Source organism: Sciurus vulgaris (assembly GCF_902686455.1).
Source record: "Sciurus vulgaris genome assembly, chromosome: 6".
In the NCBI taxonomy this organism is placed as follows: Eukaryota; Metazoa; Chordata; class Mammalia; order Rodentia; family Sciuridae; genus Sciurus; species Sciurus vulgaris.
Window position 1 is genome coordinate 145,217,751 of NC_136466.1, and position 19,122 is coordinate 145,236,872.

The 19,122-nt window shown below is 36.9% G+C and overlaps 1 protein-coding gene across 4 annotated transcripts in view; it reads left to right on the top strand.

The window, feature by feature from the left end:
- DROSHA (drosha ribonuclease III) overlaps positions 1-18,000 on the top strand; it is a 120,745-nt gene extending 102,745 nt beyond the window's left edge. For all 4 annotated transcript variants that reach the window (XM_079144479.1, XM_079144480.1, XM_079144482.1 and 1 more), the window contains 7 exons: positions 557-662; positions 9,148-9,289; positions 10,711-10,793; positions 10,885-10,988; positions 13,280-13,372; positions 14,156-14,202; positions 17,597-18,000. In XM_079144479.1, the coding sequence (XP_079000605.1) occupies positions 557-662; positions 9,148-9,289; positions 10,711-10,793; positions 10,885-10,988; positions 13,280-13,372; positions 14,156-14,202; positions 17,597-17,727 (706 nt within the window). In that variant the 3' untranslated portion in view covers positions 17,728-18,000. The remainder of the gene's footprint in view (positions 1-556; positions 663-9,147; positions 9,290-10,710; positions 10,794-10,884; positions 10,989-13,279; positions 13,373-14,155; positions 14,203-17,596) is intronic.
- Positions 18,001-19,122: the final 1,122 nt, after the last annotated feature.

Consider the following 19,122-nt stretch of genomic DNA (forward strand, 5'->3'; position numbering starts at 1 on the left):
CCTTGCCTTCAATGAATGATTTTGATGATGAGCTAGTAAAATGATTAAGAAAATAAGCAAAGTTTTATTTCTTTTAGTTTTTTAATACAATTTTTTTACTCTTACCCCAAATCATATATTCTCAACTCAGTAAACTTTAAAGATTCTTACTATAATTTTTTTGTTTTTAATATTCTTAAACTGGATCCCAGATTTGAATAAGGGTATATATATTAAATAAATTTAGTGGAAAAAATCTTGTGCCTTTTTACTTTCTTTTGTTACAAGGTTACAGTTTGTATTTTCCTTTATTTTTCAGATGATACACTTCACTTCTAACCAGTCACTATTTACCAATCTTTATTTTACTGGTTGTTTAATCCTGGACAGTACTCACTTTGTTAACACAGGGCTCTTCTCGGTTGAGGAGCATCATGGAATTGTATTTCATTTTGTGCTTTAAAACAATATGAATACATACATTGTCTTTTAAAGTCATGCCTTTTTAAAAGTTCTGTTTTTTCCTGACATTCACAAGGCTTATTAATTTCTTTTTACTATTGTTTCTTTTTTTCAGAGGCCACAATCAAAGGATGGAATTCCTAGGTGATTCCATAATGCAACTGGTAGCCACAGAGTACTTATTCATTCATTTCCCAGATCATCATGAAGGACACTTAACTGTGAGTTTGTGTTCAATCAGTTGCTCCAGGAAAATTGCTATATAATAGAGGGTGAAGATGAGAAGGGCCAAATATATATTTATGTAACTGATGACTTAAGTTCTTTGGGACTTCAGCATGCTTTGTTCATTTCATTGTGTTCATTGTATAAACTGTGTATAAAGAAAATATACCATGAAGATTAATTTTACATTCCTTCATTTAATGATCCCCTACTCTGTGCAAGACAAGAAGCTAGGCCTTATGGAGGAGACAGAGTAGTTGATACCAAGTCTATTCATAATGAATTTGAAAAAACTATTAGAAGAGACTAAATTATAAGTAAATAACTACAAATAAAAACCCTCTCTGTCTATATATGTGTATATGTGACTATACACATAACTTCTCACCATAAAATGTAAAGGTAACTGTACCTATTGTAAGGTAAAACATGTTAATCATTATAAAGAGGCATAGGTAAATTATGGCATTTGTGCAGTTTAGGAAAGGATTTCTTCTACCTGTGGAGTAGAAAAAAGGCTTCATGGATATGAGGAAATTTCTATGCCGTGGCATTCCACACACTGGGGCTAGACAGCAAGGGCATGTCACAAAAAAGGGGAAGTTTGGGCTGAGGTGTAGTTCTGGGATAAGAGCGCTTGCCTAGCATGCTCAAGACCCTGGGTTCAATCCCCAGTACTGCAAAATAAAAATAAAAACAAACAAAAACCAAAAAATAGAAATGAGAAGGCCAAGAAGCAACTCCGTGTGGTTGACCGCACTGGAATGAGGGAGTTACAGGAACAAGGTTTGATCTGTGAGTAAAGTGTAATGGTCGCCATTTCTCTCACTTTTGATTCATTGTATAAAACTTGATTCAGCTTTTTTATTTGCCAGGTGCTCTTTTTACTGTGTGGCACTGATCAATAATGTACCCAGAGTCGTGAACAAAACATATGCAGAGCCAGTCATGATCCCTTCAGGCACAAGGCATAGCCCTTTAGAAGTCCTTTGAGAATTAGGCATTGAGAAAGCAAACATTTTACTGGGTAAAAAAAAATAGTGGTAAACTGTAAAGTATTTTGTTATTGGTGTCTTCTGTATTATTTTGAAGCAAATAACAAGTCTTTCCTACTTTGCATCTTTATAGTTTTTGTAACTATTTTGCTTTGCAACTGTGAACTCTAGAAAATTTATGTGGGACATAAATGTTGCATTTAGGAAAAATATGATGATTTGGTTAAGTTGAGATGTAATTTTACAATGGCATTTCTAAGCCCAGCATTCATTTACTCAGTGAACATTTATTGAGCTCCTACTATGTACCATATATTATGCTAAGTAATCAGCAGTATTCTTATTTTATATGTAATTTTTAAAATAATTTTTTTAGTGGTAATGGACACAATACCTGTATTTTACTTATTTTTTATGTGATGCTGAGGATCAAACCCAGTGCCTCACATGTACAAGGCAGACACTCTACCACTGAGCTACCACCTCAACCCCTTAAGTATAATTTTAAAGTAGCCATTGGATTACTATGTAAAGTTAACTGCTTTTAGATGGACAAGAAAATGTTTCCTTCTTGAGTTAATATTAAATTCTGAAGAAAACAAACATTTATGAGGAATGAGCTTGTTTGTTATATATGACTTAGAAAAACAATAAATTGCATGTTCAGTATTCTCCATTAGGGAATAGACTTCATAGGTGTCAAGAGTATCTGGTTATCTGAGAAAAAACTGAACCAAACCAGATAGCTTGAAGTGGTAATTCAGTTTATGACCATGTGGAATTTTCTGTTGAAAATTTATGGTTTAAGTAACATATTCCTTCTCCTCCAAGTATTCGTCCAGAATTACTTGTGAACTTTAAAGGATATTAACTACCATTAGCATTGACATGGGTGCTTCCACTCTTCTTGAAATAACATCTCCGTTGGCTTCTATTATTTCTTACCTCTTTAGTTACTCTGTCAGCCTGCTTTGCAGGTTTATCTTATTCTTTACAGCTAATAAGTATTCCAGTATCTAAGAAGTCATTCCTATACTATATCATCTTCTTCCTAGTATCTCTCCAAAGCAGCCTTTCCCACAAGTCAGCATTTTCACCATATTGGCAGAAGAATTTCAGCTGCTGTCTTTAGTCCCACCTCTGTTTTGAGCTCCAGTCCCAGTTGCCTCCTCAGCATCCCTGTTCATGCCCAAGACTGAATTTCTGATCTTCCCCCGCCTGCATCCTTGTCCAGTGTTCTTGAGTAATGGAGTAGCTGTATCATCCATCCAGTGTTGCATGACAAAAACCTAAGAGTGTCTTTTTGTTCCCTCTTCACTTTCCCTGTCCAGTCCATTTTCAAATCCTGACAGTGTTACTCTTCCAGTATTTCTTGAATGTGTCTGCTCTTACCACCTTGTCTCCATCACCCACATCCTCTCCATCAGTTTCACTCACCTGGATCACTGCTATAATTTCTGCATAGCTATCAACATGTTACAGGAATGTGATTGACAAAGAGACGAAGTTGGAAGGAGTGACATTTATTCACTTGGAAAGGGTAGGAAATTTAAGATTCTGTCTATAGAAAGGACAAGGCAGTGTAACATCCTCCCTCAAGAGAAATGGGCTCCCTGGGTCCCCAGATTTCCCCCTGGATGTAAGCTACTATTTGAAAAGCTTATCTTTGGTGTTCTCATGGACATTTTTGTTCTCTGCCTGAAAGATGGACAGGCTCAAGCAGAAATCCTTCAGGAGCTCAGGTCTCAGGCCTGTGTAAAGTCATTTTTCTAGCTCCCTGCACTAGTCGTCTTATATCAACATGTGCCCCATCTAATCCATTTTGTATGCTGCAACTAGAGTTTTTCACAGTAGATCTCCTGTGACTATAGTAACCATTCATCCTCTGTCTACTTTAGTTATTTCTTTTCACCTCTTCAACTTTTAACATTGGAGTTACCCCCATTCTGAGTTGTCAGACCTCTTCTCTTCTGACTTCCGCCCCATGAAGTGACTTTATTTCATCTGTCTCATAGCTTTGACTACATCTGTATGCTGCTTTCTGATTTATGTCTTAAGTCTTTATTTCTCCCTCAAACTCTACACTCATCTATTGAATATAGGTATATTTGAATATCTTTATATATATACTTGAATCTCTAGTTGGATTTGCCTTCCACCATCCTGTGTCAAATATCTGTGTTCTTTTTCTTCCTGAGCTTACTGCATCCTGCATATGCCACCAGACCAGAAGTTCTTTGAGAGCATGTTTTTGTTCATCTCTAATCAGTAGTGTCGTCACATGGTAGGCTTTTAATACATACTTGATAAAGAACTAAGAGAGAGTTATTGAGAGGGAAGAGGAAGTGACCCTGGAGGGAAGTGACATGTTGCTTTATGTGTAAGGAAAGAAATTGAATATGCGGGACTATCTAAGCATTAAAATTAATTTAAAATGTGTGCTGGATTACATATCACAGGTGCACGGTGGTGGGAAAGCATGGCACATGATTCATTGCTGTGATTCACGGGCACACCACTGCAGGAATTCATTTTGGAAGGCATCGGTAGTTTTGAGCCACTCCCTTCCACTCTTGTTTTACAAGGAATAAGGACAATTGAGCAGATGTAATTGTGGTTTTCACATTTTGAGTGCTAATGGGGAAAAACATGTTGTTCTCTTAGTTGGGTGTTTTCAAGGGCCTGCTCCAGAAGGAATGTTTGGCTTATATAGTTGTTCCAGCATAACTGAGCTTGAATAGGAACGTAGACAGAAGAAGGAAAGCATACACCAGAGTTTTTGTTGACCCTAGCAGGGTCAGGGTAAATACTGAGAATGTTTCAAAAATGCATTACAGAGGCCACAATGCCTGTCCTGTTACACTTGGAAATTTTCAGCCATAGGAGTATTCTCTGTATCTTTCTTCTCTCTCTCAGCCTTGACTCTGTGCTACCAAGCTAAAAAGTATTGCTAATCTGCATGCCTACTGTGTGCAAGGACTGTGCACTATGGTGGCATGCCTAACAAGTTGAACATGTGGAAATTTTTGTTTAATTTTAGAGGAATGATTTGGGATAAAGAGAAAGAGAGCAAGGGTTACAAATAAAAGGTTTTAGAACCAGTGATTTAATCATCCTTGCTGCCTCCAGACAGCTCTGTGTATAAATCATCCAAACAGGGATCTGATCTCAAAGATCTCTTCAAGGAGATAGATTCCCAGCCTCCTGCTTGGGGATTTCTCCATCACCGACATAATTTGGCTCTTTGTATCTGACCTGCATTCTGCCTGCTAGCATTTGACTATCTTTTCTTTAATTGTCATGAGAAATGTAGACCATCTGGCTACCACTCTTGGTATAATAGACCTGTGTGACTTTTCATTGTCACTTTTAATAGTATATTCTGCTTTCACCCCATGTTCTTCTATTAAAGTCTTCAAAATAATAAATCAGTCTACTTATCTTACACTAGGTGGCCCTCTCTGGTAGCTCATGTCATACAGCTGCCGTTTCCTCTTCAGAATCAGTAGTGAATAGGGAAGTTAAAGGAAGAATGCCAATATATATATTTGACTTAAAACAATAAACCTTGTTCTCATGGAAACTCAAGTTTAAAGTAATTAGGAAACACGGCTATGCTGAGAGAATAGGAAACATCCAAGATTCTCAAAACCAGAATTTGAGATTTGGGTTGTTTATACTTGTCCCTGACGTTGCACCAGAAATCAGCAGACCTTTTCTCAAGTTTACAGAGAGCCTAACTATAGTTTTCTTCATAGTTTCTAGCAATTTCAAGTTAAACTGTTCAGGGGGTTAAAAAAAAATTGTGTTAGGGACAAATAAGCTCTTGATAAAATGGAGAGCTTCAAAGACAGGGAACAGGTATCTAGAACATTTAGCATTGAAAACAAATTCATGGGAATCCCTTGAACTATCTAGAACCCTTTCCCCATTACTGAAGAGCAAACAGTTTTTGCCCAATGGTGATGATGTTAACAATGGCTAGTATATCAGACAGGTGTGTTTATTATAAGCTGGTCACTGTGATTAAGGTCATATATTCACTCAGTCTACCCTGTGATGTGGGTACTAATTTCTCCATTTTGTAGATGAGGAAATTGAGGTTCAGAGATATTCAGTAACATTATGAGTCAATTAGCTAGAACATGTTAGAGCCACAGTTTGAACCCATGTGTTTTTTTTTTTTTTAAACTATGAATATATAATCCAAGGTATTGTTTGCAGTATGTGATAACTCTTGTGCTCACTTGGATGCTTAATGTTTATTTTCTGAATTTCTATTAAAACTAAAAAGCAGATATATTCTTTGTAAAATAATAATTTATAGCATCAACATCTGCAGGTTTTCCATCTTAATGCCTTATTCATTCATACTGATCCACTACGATTGTTCTGAAATAAACAGATTGCCTTGCCACTGCCCCCTTTGGGGATTCCTCATCCTCTGCAGAAGAGTATAGATTTCACACCACCTGGCAGCTCACTTGCATCAGCTGTCCCTCATTTTTCCCTGATTTCTCCTCCAGTTCCACCCAGTAGTCACCTAGCTGTGTCTTGACCCCTTGCTTTTTCTGCTGCAGTTCCTCTTCCTGGAAAACTCTTCCCCACCCTTCTCCCTCTAGTCACTAGTCACTTGGGCTTCTTCTAATGCTGCATTCATCTGGATCTATCTACATGAATTTTTTTTCAAAAGGCAAGTATCTGGCTTCCATCCCCAGAAATTCTGATTCCTTGGTTTCTGGAAGAAACCAGGCCACTGGATATGACAGCCAGGTGGATGAGCCCGTGAAATGCCTCTATTCAGGGGTCAGCTTTCTGGAAGGCCAGGATCTAGAGGAACACCCACATTTACCTGTGGTCTCCGTGCTGACACTGACGCCACCACAGTGCATTGCAACAGCCAGTCTGGATGTGGCCTCCAGAGGGACTGTCTGTTCCTGAAGGCAGTGATAGGATGTTGTTGAGCCTCTCAGGTTCTGCAGCCTTCAGCACAGAGCCTGGTATGTGTTCAGTCTCCACCACTGGTAAACTGAATCACCATAACCTTAGGAGGGTTTTTTTCCTTGCTGACCACCCCCACCCCCATCCCATTCTTTGGCAACTGGCACATTTATTCTGAAGCAGAGTTCAACAAAGGAAAGAATGAAAATTGACATTAAAGAACCATCATTTGGACTTTCTTATTTAGGTGAAGAGCACAGTCTTATCTCTTTTCAACTTACTTTCCAAATTTAAACTGACTACAAAATATGGAAGATTAATAACTTCTCCCCCACTGACTGGTCAGGCTCTGGGTTTTTGGCAAGAACTTACCTCAATCTCTCCTAGCCACCCACTGCTTTAAGACCTGTCAGGGCCTGTGTTAAATAAAACTGGAAGCATTTCTGTTTCCATACTCACTGCTTTCCTTCTTCACTGTTAGACAGCATCACTGTACAACACAAACCAGGAACCCTGGCACTGGAAGGTGGCAGCTGGGGTCCATTAACCAGTGGTGTATTGTCACTTGTGTGAACTCATGTATAAATTGGAGTAGTTGGTTCTAAGGCATGAACATTCCATAAACACAGCCTACGGACTTTTCTCCTCCCACCAAAAGAGTATGTTCAGAGAGGACCCCCTTGATTAGCATAACTATATTCCCAAAATAGCCCTCCTGTTCCCACATGGCTTCTACTTTGAGAACCTTCCCGCTCCAATTTGAAATCCAAACCAGAAAAAACACATTCCTTCCAGCCCTGGTGTTCTTTAATTATAAGATATTTGACTAGTGGTCTCCTTATTGGTTGGGTCTTCTATTAACAATATATGCTTGGCCTTTTTTTAAAAAAATTACAGTACTGGGAATTGAACCCAGGGCAGTACCATGAGCTGCATCACCAGCCCCGCCCTTTTAAAATTCTAGACATCAAGTTGCCCAGGCTGGCAAAGAACTTGCTATTCTGCCAGTCTTACGAGTAGCTGGTATTACAGACATGCACTACCATGTCCAGTTGGCCTTTTTAATTTTGAACTCCTGCATGGATATTAATTTTAATGAAACACTGTATTGAAGAAAAGATGAAGTTAAGGGAGAAATAGGAGGAAGAAGGGAGCAGAGACAGGCAAAGAGTAATTGTCTAAAATTCAACAGCAAGCATGGCTTATGAAGATCAAGTTGTATTTCTGCTTCATGAATCATTGTCAGACAAATTAAGAACATATTGTTTCTTATTTATCTATTGTCATGGATTCAATATCAAGCTTTGAGAATAAATCTTGATTTTCATAAGCTCTGTTGACACTTTGGAGCCACAGAGCATAAAACGTGCATCTAATAAACAAAAGTGCTGTGTGGAATAGTGGAGGGCATGATACCAGCACCACCCAGCTGTTCTTGCTCCTGGTCTGTGTCTTCAGGAAAGTTTCTTAGCAGGAGACCAAGAATTCGTTATACCTGTTGTAGGAAACATTGTAGTTTTAGATGGGTTGTTGCCCAAAATTCTGGAGATTGGGGATAATTCAGTTTTTGTTCGGAGAATTATGCATTTCCCCCGGCCTCCCTCCCCACCTCTCTCCTAATGAGTGTTAAATGCTTAAACCAGGTTGTTTTGTGGACACCTCTATGATGGTTTGATTGCATAATTTACATGCAGTATCAAATATTACCTTGGATAATTTTTGGAGAACTCTTAGCTATTTGAAATTCCTAATAGACGTTTTTATTTTAAATTCCTGAAATTGAAATATGAAATTTTAATTGATTAAAGATAAAGGATCAAAGTATGAAAAACTGAGATACAGATAAATAGCATGTCTTTAAGATAATAATCAAACAAAAAAATGTACATAAATAATTTAAGTATTTTCAATACTACTTACTAAAACATAATTTCTCTAAATTCTGTAATATCAAAATTAGGATCTGTGCCATGAAATTTTGATGCTTATTTTAGATTTTTTAAAAATGTTCCTTTAAGATCAATGTACAGAGACAGAAAGTAGATTATTTGCCTGTTGGTGGGGGAGGATTGATTTCCCAGGGGCACAGGGAATTTGGGATGTTGGAAATGTGTATGATTTTCAAAACTGATCTAACTGTTTACTCAGAAGGGGTATATTTTATTGAATGTATGTAATACTTCAGTAAAATTGCTTTAAAAAATTTAATGCTTCCTTATTTAATAGCATTAAACTTGATAGAAGCTATGATATTCAATCATATTATAGCGTCTATACGACCCTGACCCACTGCTACTAAACAAGTAGAAAAAGCTAAGTGTCAGGTAAAATCTAGGTAGCAGAGCAGAGTAGGTTATGGAAGAGAAACTGGGAGCATATGGAGTATTCTACGTCGTCCAAGGGAAATGGTTGGGAATGGAGACCTTCACTCGCCTGGGTGTTCCTGTCATGAGATGTTCTCAGGGCTGGTTCAGCCCAACATATGAGCAAGTTCAAGACCAAAAGTGAAGTGGTTTCTTAATGTGCTCCAATTCCTTCTGGCCAGTTGCTGCGAAGCTCTTTGGTGAATAACAGAACTCAAGCCAAGGTGGCGGAGGAGCTGGGCATGCAGGAGTATGCCATAACTAATGACAAAACCAAGAGGCCTGTGGCCCTGAGGACCAAGACCTTGGCGGACCTGTTAGAATGTGAGTCTTACAGGGTAAAGCTTTTCTTTTAACCTAAAGGTTCAAAGTTTAAGACATGGGAGCAATGCATTTACATTCAACCTCTGTTAGATGGTAGCCCCCACTCCCTCCTCTGTCAGCTGTCACATCCCTTTATGTGGAACAATAACAAATGTAAAGATTGGTCATTGTGAATCATAGCTTTTTGCCACACAGCAGCCTTCATAAAGGGGCATAGAAGAAAGGATAGTATATCCACTGAAGACTAAAATTTTCATCCATTATTTTGAATGAGCTCAGAGTTCTACTTTGTAGTTTCTGAAATGGTGTAGTTATATTATAAATGATTTTATTATAGCTAACTAAAGGATTAGATACATAATTTTGTTGTTTCAGATATTATCTCAAAGGAAGTAGACCTTTTCAGGCCTTAGATTTTTTTTTTTGTTACAGTATTTTTTGCAATTGAAATTATCTATAAATAGTAAAGTATGTGCAAAACTAGATTATTTAAAAAGTGCAATGGCAATTTAAGGAATTTCTTTTTCAATTAAAGAAAAGTAAATGAAGGATTAAGATTACATAAAAATTCATTGAGAAATCAAGAACATTTTTCTTTTTAGCTCAATGAAAGCTGTTTTTATTTATTTCCTTTTTTGTTTGTTTTAAATCTGCCGTTTGTCTACTTGGTTAAAGTTTCTTTTTAATTGAGTCATCTTAGTCACTATTTATTTATTTATTTTATTTATTTAGTATTCATCATTTATTAATGCAAAATTTATATAGTTATGTTGTCATTAAGGCCAGAACTAAGCTTTTCTTAATGTGTTCAGCTCAGATCTTTAAACTGTCCCATTTGTTTTACCTGTTCATGAAATTTTAACATGGGACTCTTGTGTAGACGATCTGAAGATTAGTGATGGGAATTGCAGGCCTCAAGAATGTGTTTATTCTTATATCAATACGTTCTGAATATGTTATGTTCTTCAAGTTGCATTTTGATTGGTTAGATATAATGCGGTTATGTTCCCAAGTACCATCCTTCCCTGCTGTACAGCAGCGTTTTGTATGTGTTTTAAATCAACTATTCATTTAGCCCTTAGCTGAATGCAGTTTGGCCTTTGTACTCTATGATTTTGCATCTTAATAACACATCTGTGTCTCTGCTGCTAATATTAGTGATAAAGATTAGAGTTTTAAGGAAAGACGAAATGGTTATTCTGAAATAAAAAGGGCCTGGAAGGTGAAAACTTTATAAAAATGTTGCTTAAAAGTCTAGGTCTCGGAGCTGGGGAGATAACTCAGTCGGTAGAGTGCTTGCCTTGCAAGCACAAGGCCCTGGGTTCGATCCCCAGCACCCAAAAAAAAAAAAAAAAAAAAAAGGTCTAGGTCTCTTGTTCTTTTTGGTCAATTTCAGTGAATTATTTTTATTTTTTTCCCAGCATTTATTGCAGCACTGTACATTGATAAGGATTTGGAATACGTTCACACTTTCATGAATGTCTGTTTCTTTCCACGATTAAAAGTAAGCTCATATGAAGTTTAAATGTGTGGTGTGCTTTGTTTCTGGTGATTCCAGAACCCCTTACTAAATTTCTTTTGGGAACTTACCACAGGAGTTCATTTTGAATCAAGATTGGAATGACCCCAAATCCCAACTACAGCAGTGCTGCTTGACACTTAGGACAGAAGGAAAAGAGCCAGACATTCCCCTGTACAAGTAAGTATCCATCAACTGCAGGCCTTTGAACCAGCATGCTTAGAGCTGATCTTCATGTGTTTTGAGGGAAAAATAATGAATGGGCTGATCATGACGAGAGCCCAGGATAGAGACTTACTGACTATAGGTGCAGTGCTGGGCCCAGCACAGAAACTTCTTGGGCTTCTCCATCTTGGCTGTAAGAAAGATGGCACCATGTATTTACATAGGCAGGGAATAAAACAGCATTGAAAATACATTTTTAAACATCCCTAAAATCATTTACAGATTATTTATCTCTCATTTATCTCTGTACCTTCTCCCATCTCTGAAATTCTCAGTGCAGTACTGCATGGCAGGAAGACATACTAAGATTACAAAATCAAGATAAGAAAATTTAGATTAAATTGTTCTTATGTACATTTCTATATTTGTCTTACTTCTTCTAGAAACACAACCCAGAACAATGTCTGCATCTGGATTAGAGGATCCTGTGTGCTTAATTGTAGCAGTATCTGGGTGTTGCTCTGTACTTAATCCCTTGAATGCTGGTTGGTCTCTGTCTCTGTCACCTAACAGAAGTTTTCTCCCTCAGTGGTCACTGTGAGAAGCAGGGCAGTTGTTCACTGCTGCTGGGTTACTCAGATATTAAGAGCTTTTTTCTTAGAATTTGTATCAAAGGCAACCTTGTACATTTGAATATCTTTTTACTTGGAGTAGTAGCAAAAGTCATTCAAAAGCAGTGAAGGTAAGTAATGGATCACTTACAACCTAACACCAATTGTGATTAAAATAGGTTTGACTCTGAAGTCAAGTCATTGTCTTGTGACACTTTTATGTTGATTTAGAAGGTGATTTACAGAGGAATTACAAAGTGAAGGGATTATCCAAGTGTATGGGTCACATCCTAAGGTATTGTTGATATGTGATTTTAGGGATGTTCAAAAATGTATTTTCAGTGCTGTTTTACCCCTTGCCTATGCAAACATGGTTGCAAACACACATTTGTGCATGTGTGTTCCATATGGAAGGAAAACCCTTCTTTGGACTTTTCAAGTTTCAGAATACGCAAGGAAAAACACAGTGACAGTTGGGAATTTTAAATCTTTTTTTCATGTTTTTATTTAAAACTCAGAATGGTTCATAGGCTTTTTTGCTAAAAGCAAAAACTGAGTCCAAGAGAAGGTTGAGTCACCTCACAGCAAGCTACTCTGAATTGTGCCAAGAAGCTGTCACTACAAAACAACATTTCCTTTATTTATTGGGGAAAGAAGCCCAAATGTTTAGAAATGGCACTTTAATATGTGCCTAATAAGCATAATGAATATCTGAGCTGTATTATATGAAAGGCTCAAAGTATTTCCTCGTCAAAGTGATAATTAAGGTTCAATAAACTAAATAGGATGATAAACTTCTCATTTGCTATAGTAAGTATTACTGCGGAGAAGCCAGCCCTGCACGTTCATGCCTTGGAGTACAGAAACAAAGGAAATTGCTGTGCTCCCTTCTCATAACACACACCCCCCGCCCCCCCCCGCAGAAGTACACGATGAGTTTGTTCTTTATTATCAAGATGATGGGGTTGTTTTACATAGTTTTTTCACAATTACTGTGTTCATTCCATTATCTTTGTTGGTTATTTTTAATTTCCCTTTTCCATGAAGTTATCAGATTTACTGTATTTGAAATCTGTACTACTTCATTAAAATCCTACAGCTTTGTTTTTTTGGTGATTGTGTTATATACATGGCATTATAGTGTACCTTTGAAATGATCTCAGATGTTTCAGAAATTAAATATGTTTTCTGATCTCTTTGATAAGATACCAGACATTAGAAAGAATCTATGAAGGACGTGAAATCACTCAGACATGACCCGAGGTGTATTGCCCAAATATTTGCTGGTTTTAGCTGTGATTAGCACTGAGAAACAGTGAACAGACTATAGTTGTTAACTTTTCACACTAGGATTTTTTTAATTTTATGGTACTTGAAATATGCACACTTAGAAATTGTTTGAAAGTATATTGCACTTCGTTATGAGTCTTTAGAAGCTATTCATATTACTTTGGGAAAAATATAAAAATGCAGTACAGAATTTTTAAAATTTGCTCCTTCAAAAACTGTCAATATTTGGTCATTTTGGCAAATCAAAAACTTACCCCTCTTCCTCTTCTACCGTTTTCATGTTACTTATTATTTTTACCTCCCGTTGTCTAGGCAATAAGTACCTAGGCTTTTTTGGAGTTGTATAGTAGCACGAAAAATTTAAAAATGCTTTTCCATAATTAATGTTCTTTTCTTTGTCTTTAGGACTCTGCAGACAGTGGGGCCATCCCATGCTAGAACCTACACTGTGGCCGTTTATTTCAAGGGAGAAAGAATAGGCTGTGGGAAAGGACCAAGGTATGAGTAGAAAATACTTTAAATTTCTTTGGATGACTGTCCTGTGTGCAAGGAAGTGCCTACTTGGTATTTCCAAGTCCTGTAGTCTTTTTGCTAACTTAGAGTGTGGAATGTTCAAGGGTAGTAGTAAAGTGAATCCCAAGGATTAATGGTCCCACCAGGCCAACCCCTAAACTTGATAATCATCCTAGGATAGGGAATGCCATTACATAAGGGGCTTTGGCTACTTTGAGAAAACCTGATCAGATCTGTCCAGTTTTAGTCTCAACAGAGTACACGTTGATGCAAGCTAGACATGTAAGAAGTGTCATTTTGTGAGTGACACAGTCCTTAGACCTTTGATTTTTTTTATCACCTCTCATTTGATCTTTGTGGAAATGCTATCTTTAGGTTAAAAAAATTACGTTTATTATCACTTTTCTTTGAACCTTCCAATCTATATCTTGCCACTATAGATTTCATTCACTTCCTCTTTAAACTTTACACTGAGAATATTCAAACTTAAGTAAGAAATACTTCAGATCTAATATAAATGGAATACATTTTATTGCAATATTAAAAGTGTAGAATGAATATCTTAAATAGGCTTTGTGCAAATAAAAGACATTTCTGCATGCTCTTGTGTATATTCCTATCTGTGCAATTCAATACATGACAATAGAAATAATCACATGAAGTTTTATGCTCCAAACATGAAAATCAGCCTTAATAATTTATAGCCATAATGTGATTCTGAAAAAAAATAATCTTTAAAGTGTACCTCACTTTTATTTTATTTAATAGTATTCAGCAAGCAGAAATGGGAGCAGCAATGGATGCACTTGAAAAATGTAAGCCTATCTCTTTTTCTATAATTATATGTTCGTAATGTAATGAGTGTTTTATGAAGAGAAAATGAGGAAGTAGAAAAATGGTAAGTACTGATAAAATGTGATCTTGTTTTCTTCATAATTATTCTCCAACAGAGTAGAATGTGAGATATGTATAAAATAACTTAAATAACTTAAAAATCAATTATTCCTGAGAGTGCGTTTTGATTGTCATTTTCCTTTTTGCATTAGAGCCCCACTCTCAGCTCACTTAGCTCATGTGAACAGGCTATTGTATTTCCACCCATATATTTATACTTCCAAAATTTTATACAGATATAAAAATATACATGTGAATACTTTTCTGTTTTTGCCCATTGTTTTATTAAATTAGATATTTACATACTTCTGCATATTTTTGCATACTAATATATATCTTACATGAGATATATTGTATCATGGGCAACCTTGCACGTCAAAGGAGGTGCTTCAGTCCACTCTTTCCTGATTGAACCCAGGACCTCTTGCATACTCAACCACTGAGCAATAGCTCCAGCCCCTCCATTCCATTCTTTCTTAATGGCTACATACTATTTCGCACTATGAATGTGCTGTCTTTTATTCAGCTTTTTAAATTATTATTGTTGTGATAGATGCTTTGTTTCTGTGTGTGTGTGTGTGTGTGTGTGTGTGTGTGTGTGTGTTTGTTTATCATTACCAGTAATCAATTTCTGTATATCAGTGCTTTCAGTTCTATGGGATAGATTCTCAAGAGTGGAAATCCTGGGTTGAAAAAACTTACATCACAGAATTGACCATGGAAGGGACTGCATAGTCTTTTGTAAATTGAGGGCATGAGTGCAAGCCATTTTTCTTCTAAGGTGTATTGTGCTGTACAGCAGACCTGTGGTCACAACATACTAATGTAGTTCTGTTATGTTGCAAGTACCCAGCAAAAGGTGGTGGGAGAGAGTAAAGTGCAGGAAGCAAGAGTGGAGAGACCCAGGACACTCAGCTGTGGGAAGGATTCCAGGAAAGGCAAGAGAACTGAGAGCCAAGTGGCAAGGCAGAGAGTGGCTTCCTGTTTTGGGGGGCAGGAAGGTCAGTTAGTGGGAGAGAAGTCAGTATAGCCAGGATCTAGTGTTCATGGAATCTTCACTGAGAATTTTACACTGACTGTTGAAAATTTTTTTCATCCATTATACATATAGTCACAATCGCATATTGAAATAAAAGTGAGGTTCCATTTTCTAGTTATAAAATTGTTACAGTTTATCTTTGGAGTCTGTCCTTTTTTTAAAAAAAAACTGATTTTAGCTTTAAATAGTACCAGAAAGCTCATCTGCTCTGAGACAGACCTCCACAAACATACTGGCAGGAGTGACTTGTTTAAGCTGCTGAAAAGCAACTTGGCAGTTATGTATCAGGTCCTTAAAGAAGTTCATACCCTTTGAACTGATTATTTGATTTAATTGAAGTTATGAACTAGGGTTCACATACCATGATAATCATGGCTTGAATTATAATATTTAAAAAAAAACTTTGTTTAACATTAAGGACATGTTTAATAAATTATGGTATATTCTAGGAATTGGCAAACATTTTTCATAAAAGGCCAGATATTTTAGGCTTCACAGCTTATACAGAATTTCAGAATTACTCAACCCTGGCATGATGGCCCACAGGCATAATTAGTATGCAAAGAAACAAGTATGTGTCTGTGTTCCAATAAAACTTTTTTTTTTAACAAGAACAGGTAAAGGACTATATTTGACCTATGGCCGTAGTTTACCAACTTTTGCAACATCCAAATGTTAGAATATTTTGTAACCATTAAAATGATATTTTCAAAGGCTAATGATATGGGGAAATGCTTATATTGTAGTAAATGAAAAGAAGTATACCCTTTGGTACATGCCTGTAGCCTCCAGTGTAAGATATTGGAATGGTTTTAAATGTTTGTCCATCTATGTAATGTGTATACACATTTTTGTTGTGCGTGTGTGTAGTATTTACTTCTTAGAAAAAAAAAGAACTTTACTTCTTAGAAAAAAAGGCTCTCTGAACATTTACTTGGATTTTCTTTTAAAAATGCAAGTTAAATTTTACAGAATTTACTGAAGAAATGGGATTTATTTCATAGAAATGAAGTTATTTTTACAATTGACTTCTTGGGTTTTGTTTATTTTTTTTTAAGTATAATATTTGAAACCTGTGTTTTACATAGTACATAGAAATCAATTTAGTAATATTTAGGGAAGAGGATTTTATTACTGTTTTATTTCTAAAATATAAATGTGTTGTGTAAAAATCAGTGTAAGATCTTTACGGAATCACTGCCTGTCACATTTTCTACCTCCCTGACCCATCTCCAACCTGAGGTGAGATGGAACACTGTGTGTAAAATGGAGAAAAAAGAATTTGCACTTTACCCTTAAAACAAAGACAAACTAACTTCCTGGACCCAAACATGCCATGTTCTCCCTCGACTTTGCTTGATAAAGGAAGGGGAGCCTCTGCCACACAGTAGTCCCTCAGCTGGTCAGGCAGAACCTCTGCATAACCAGGTGGTGCACACTTCCTTTGTGAAGTTTGTCATTTAAGTATGTGTATGTGACTAAGTATATGAAATAGCTCTTTTTGTCCTATACTTGATTTCTTCATTGCTACACAAAAGTTATACCACAAATGACTACAGAATTATAAAATTTCCAAATCTTAGTCCAGATTTTCATTGCATCAGCGCTGTTGCACAGGGTCAAGTATCAAATTAAATGTAGCTTAAACCATGCCATTGAGTGATATTTCTCTTTAATCAAATCAAAATTCTCTCCTTGAGTTCTTTTGCAGATATGGGTTTTGGGCCTCCCATGGTACACTTCAAACATTATTGATTACCTGACATAATGACTTAGAATGTGGCTTCCTATTGTCTTTTCGAGATCTTTTAGACTTTTTTCAGAAATTTTAGTTCTTGATAAATAAGGGTGTGGTAATATCACTATGTATTTGAAGCTTTGGTTTGAGCTTTTCAAAAATAGACCACTCCAGTGTGCAGTGTCTTTTAATCTCTCCCCAAAAATCACTTGTTGCCAGGAGAACAGTGTTAAAGCATCTGGTTGGGATAATTCCAGAACCACAAATCTGTGTTTTAATATTTCTCTGTTTTGGTACTACTTATACTCATCCCTCAGATATTGAAATCTAGAATCTGGAGTGCTGATCCAGACTTCCAGTTTATTTCTGAATAACAGAAGAGTAAGGGACAAAAACAAGCCATTTTTTTTCTCTTGCCTTCCAAAACACAGCTACATACATGGCATATAAGTGTACATTGTGTGTATGTGTTAGCTTGCATCATTCTTTGCACAGTGGCTATCCTTTATTAAGTATAAAATATATCTCCTTGTGTCAGATAACTTTCCCCAGATGGCCCATCAGAAGCGGTTCATTGAACGGAAGTACAGACAAGAGTTAAAAGAAATGAGGTGGGAAAGAGAGCATCAAGAGAGAGAGCCAGATGAGACTGAAGACATAAAGAAGTGAAGGAGGGCACAGAAGTGGCGGAGTATTTACTTGCTTAATAACTGTGACTGTTGCCCATCGAGACCTAGCCTAGTTTTCCCAGAGACAGTGAATGAAGTGTGCCCATTGAAATAAAACACAAAGTCAAATTGCTATTGTTGTTTTACTGATCTAATATTCTGTTTTTAGCTGGATGGTCTTTTTGAGCCTTGTATTTAATGGGAAATTCACTTTGGTGGATGTGCATTACTCCCTTTTATTTTGCCCTTTAAACAATAAAATTTTAAAAGCATATTCTATGTGGAATAGATCCTCTTTTTCTATCTCTTAGATTGAAACCTCAGACTGTCAGCTGACAGGTGAAAATTCACTTTATCGGGTATTTTGACTACATGGTAGTAACAGCTGTACTTTTCAAAACACCTGGATTATTAACTGAATTCTCAGCTTTCACTTGGTTGTTGTCAGGTTCTCAGTTGCAAATATTGAAATTAACCCTCTCTAAGCAGTGAGTCCTTTGTAGGACGGATCCATTTAATTTAACTGGCTAGTGGGAGGTGGAACACTGATGTGAGTCGCATGCATTCTTCAAATCGTTGAAGTACACAAAAAATCTTAAAGTCATGATTCTAAGCCAGACCACTCTTCTCAACCAACTGCTCTCACTCTGGGGTCAGCCGTCCCTTTGAGAAGATTGTAGGGAAACTTCAAGGAAGTCTCAGAACCTCCTGAAATTGTATTCAGCTTTACATGGGAGGGAGGAGGGGTAGGGAGCAGGCAGGAGCATGCACAACTTCCATCAGCTTCTGTAAGTTGTCTCTTTGGTAAAGAGCTAACTTTATATTAGAAGACATGACTTTTTTTTTTTTTTTTTTAATGTATTTTACACTGAGCATCACTGGTTTCTTATTAATAAAGGCAAAGCTTCTTTGGAACACAAATGTGTATTTATTCGTTATTTCAGTGAATATTGTATAGTGAGTGCCTTCTATTCTGTGTATCAGGCTCTGCAGGTTTCAGCAGTGAATGGAACAAAGTCCCCCTGCCCTCAGGGAACTTGTGTGCTAGAGCAGGAATGTGCAGGACACAGGTGGTCAGTGGCAAGAAGTGCAGTGGGGCTGAGGGAAGAGGAGGAGAGAGCCCTTCAGAGCGAGTCCTTCAGGTGTCTGCGAGTGTCTCCTTTCTTACCTATATAACTATTAAATGTTACAGATCCATTATTGAAAATTTGGAAGATGTATTTTCTTAACAGGAAAAAGAAACAAATGTTACCTTGAAAATATTGTCGAAAAAGTAGGAAAGTGACTCCCTGGTGATTGCATCATGTCGGGAATTCTACCCCGTCAGACCTGTGCACTTGTGCTCTAAGTGCTGAAACCATGAGATGCCATACAGGTGGTTTCCATGGCCTAGTAT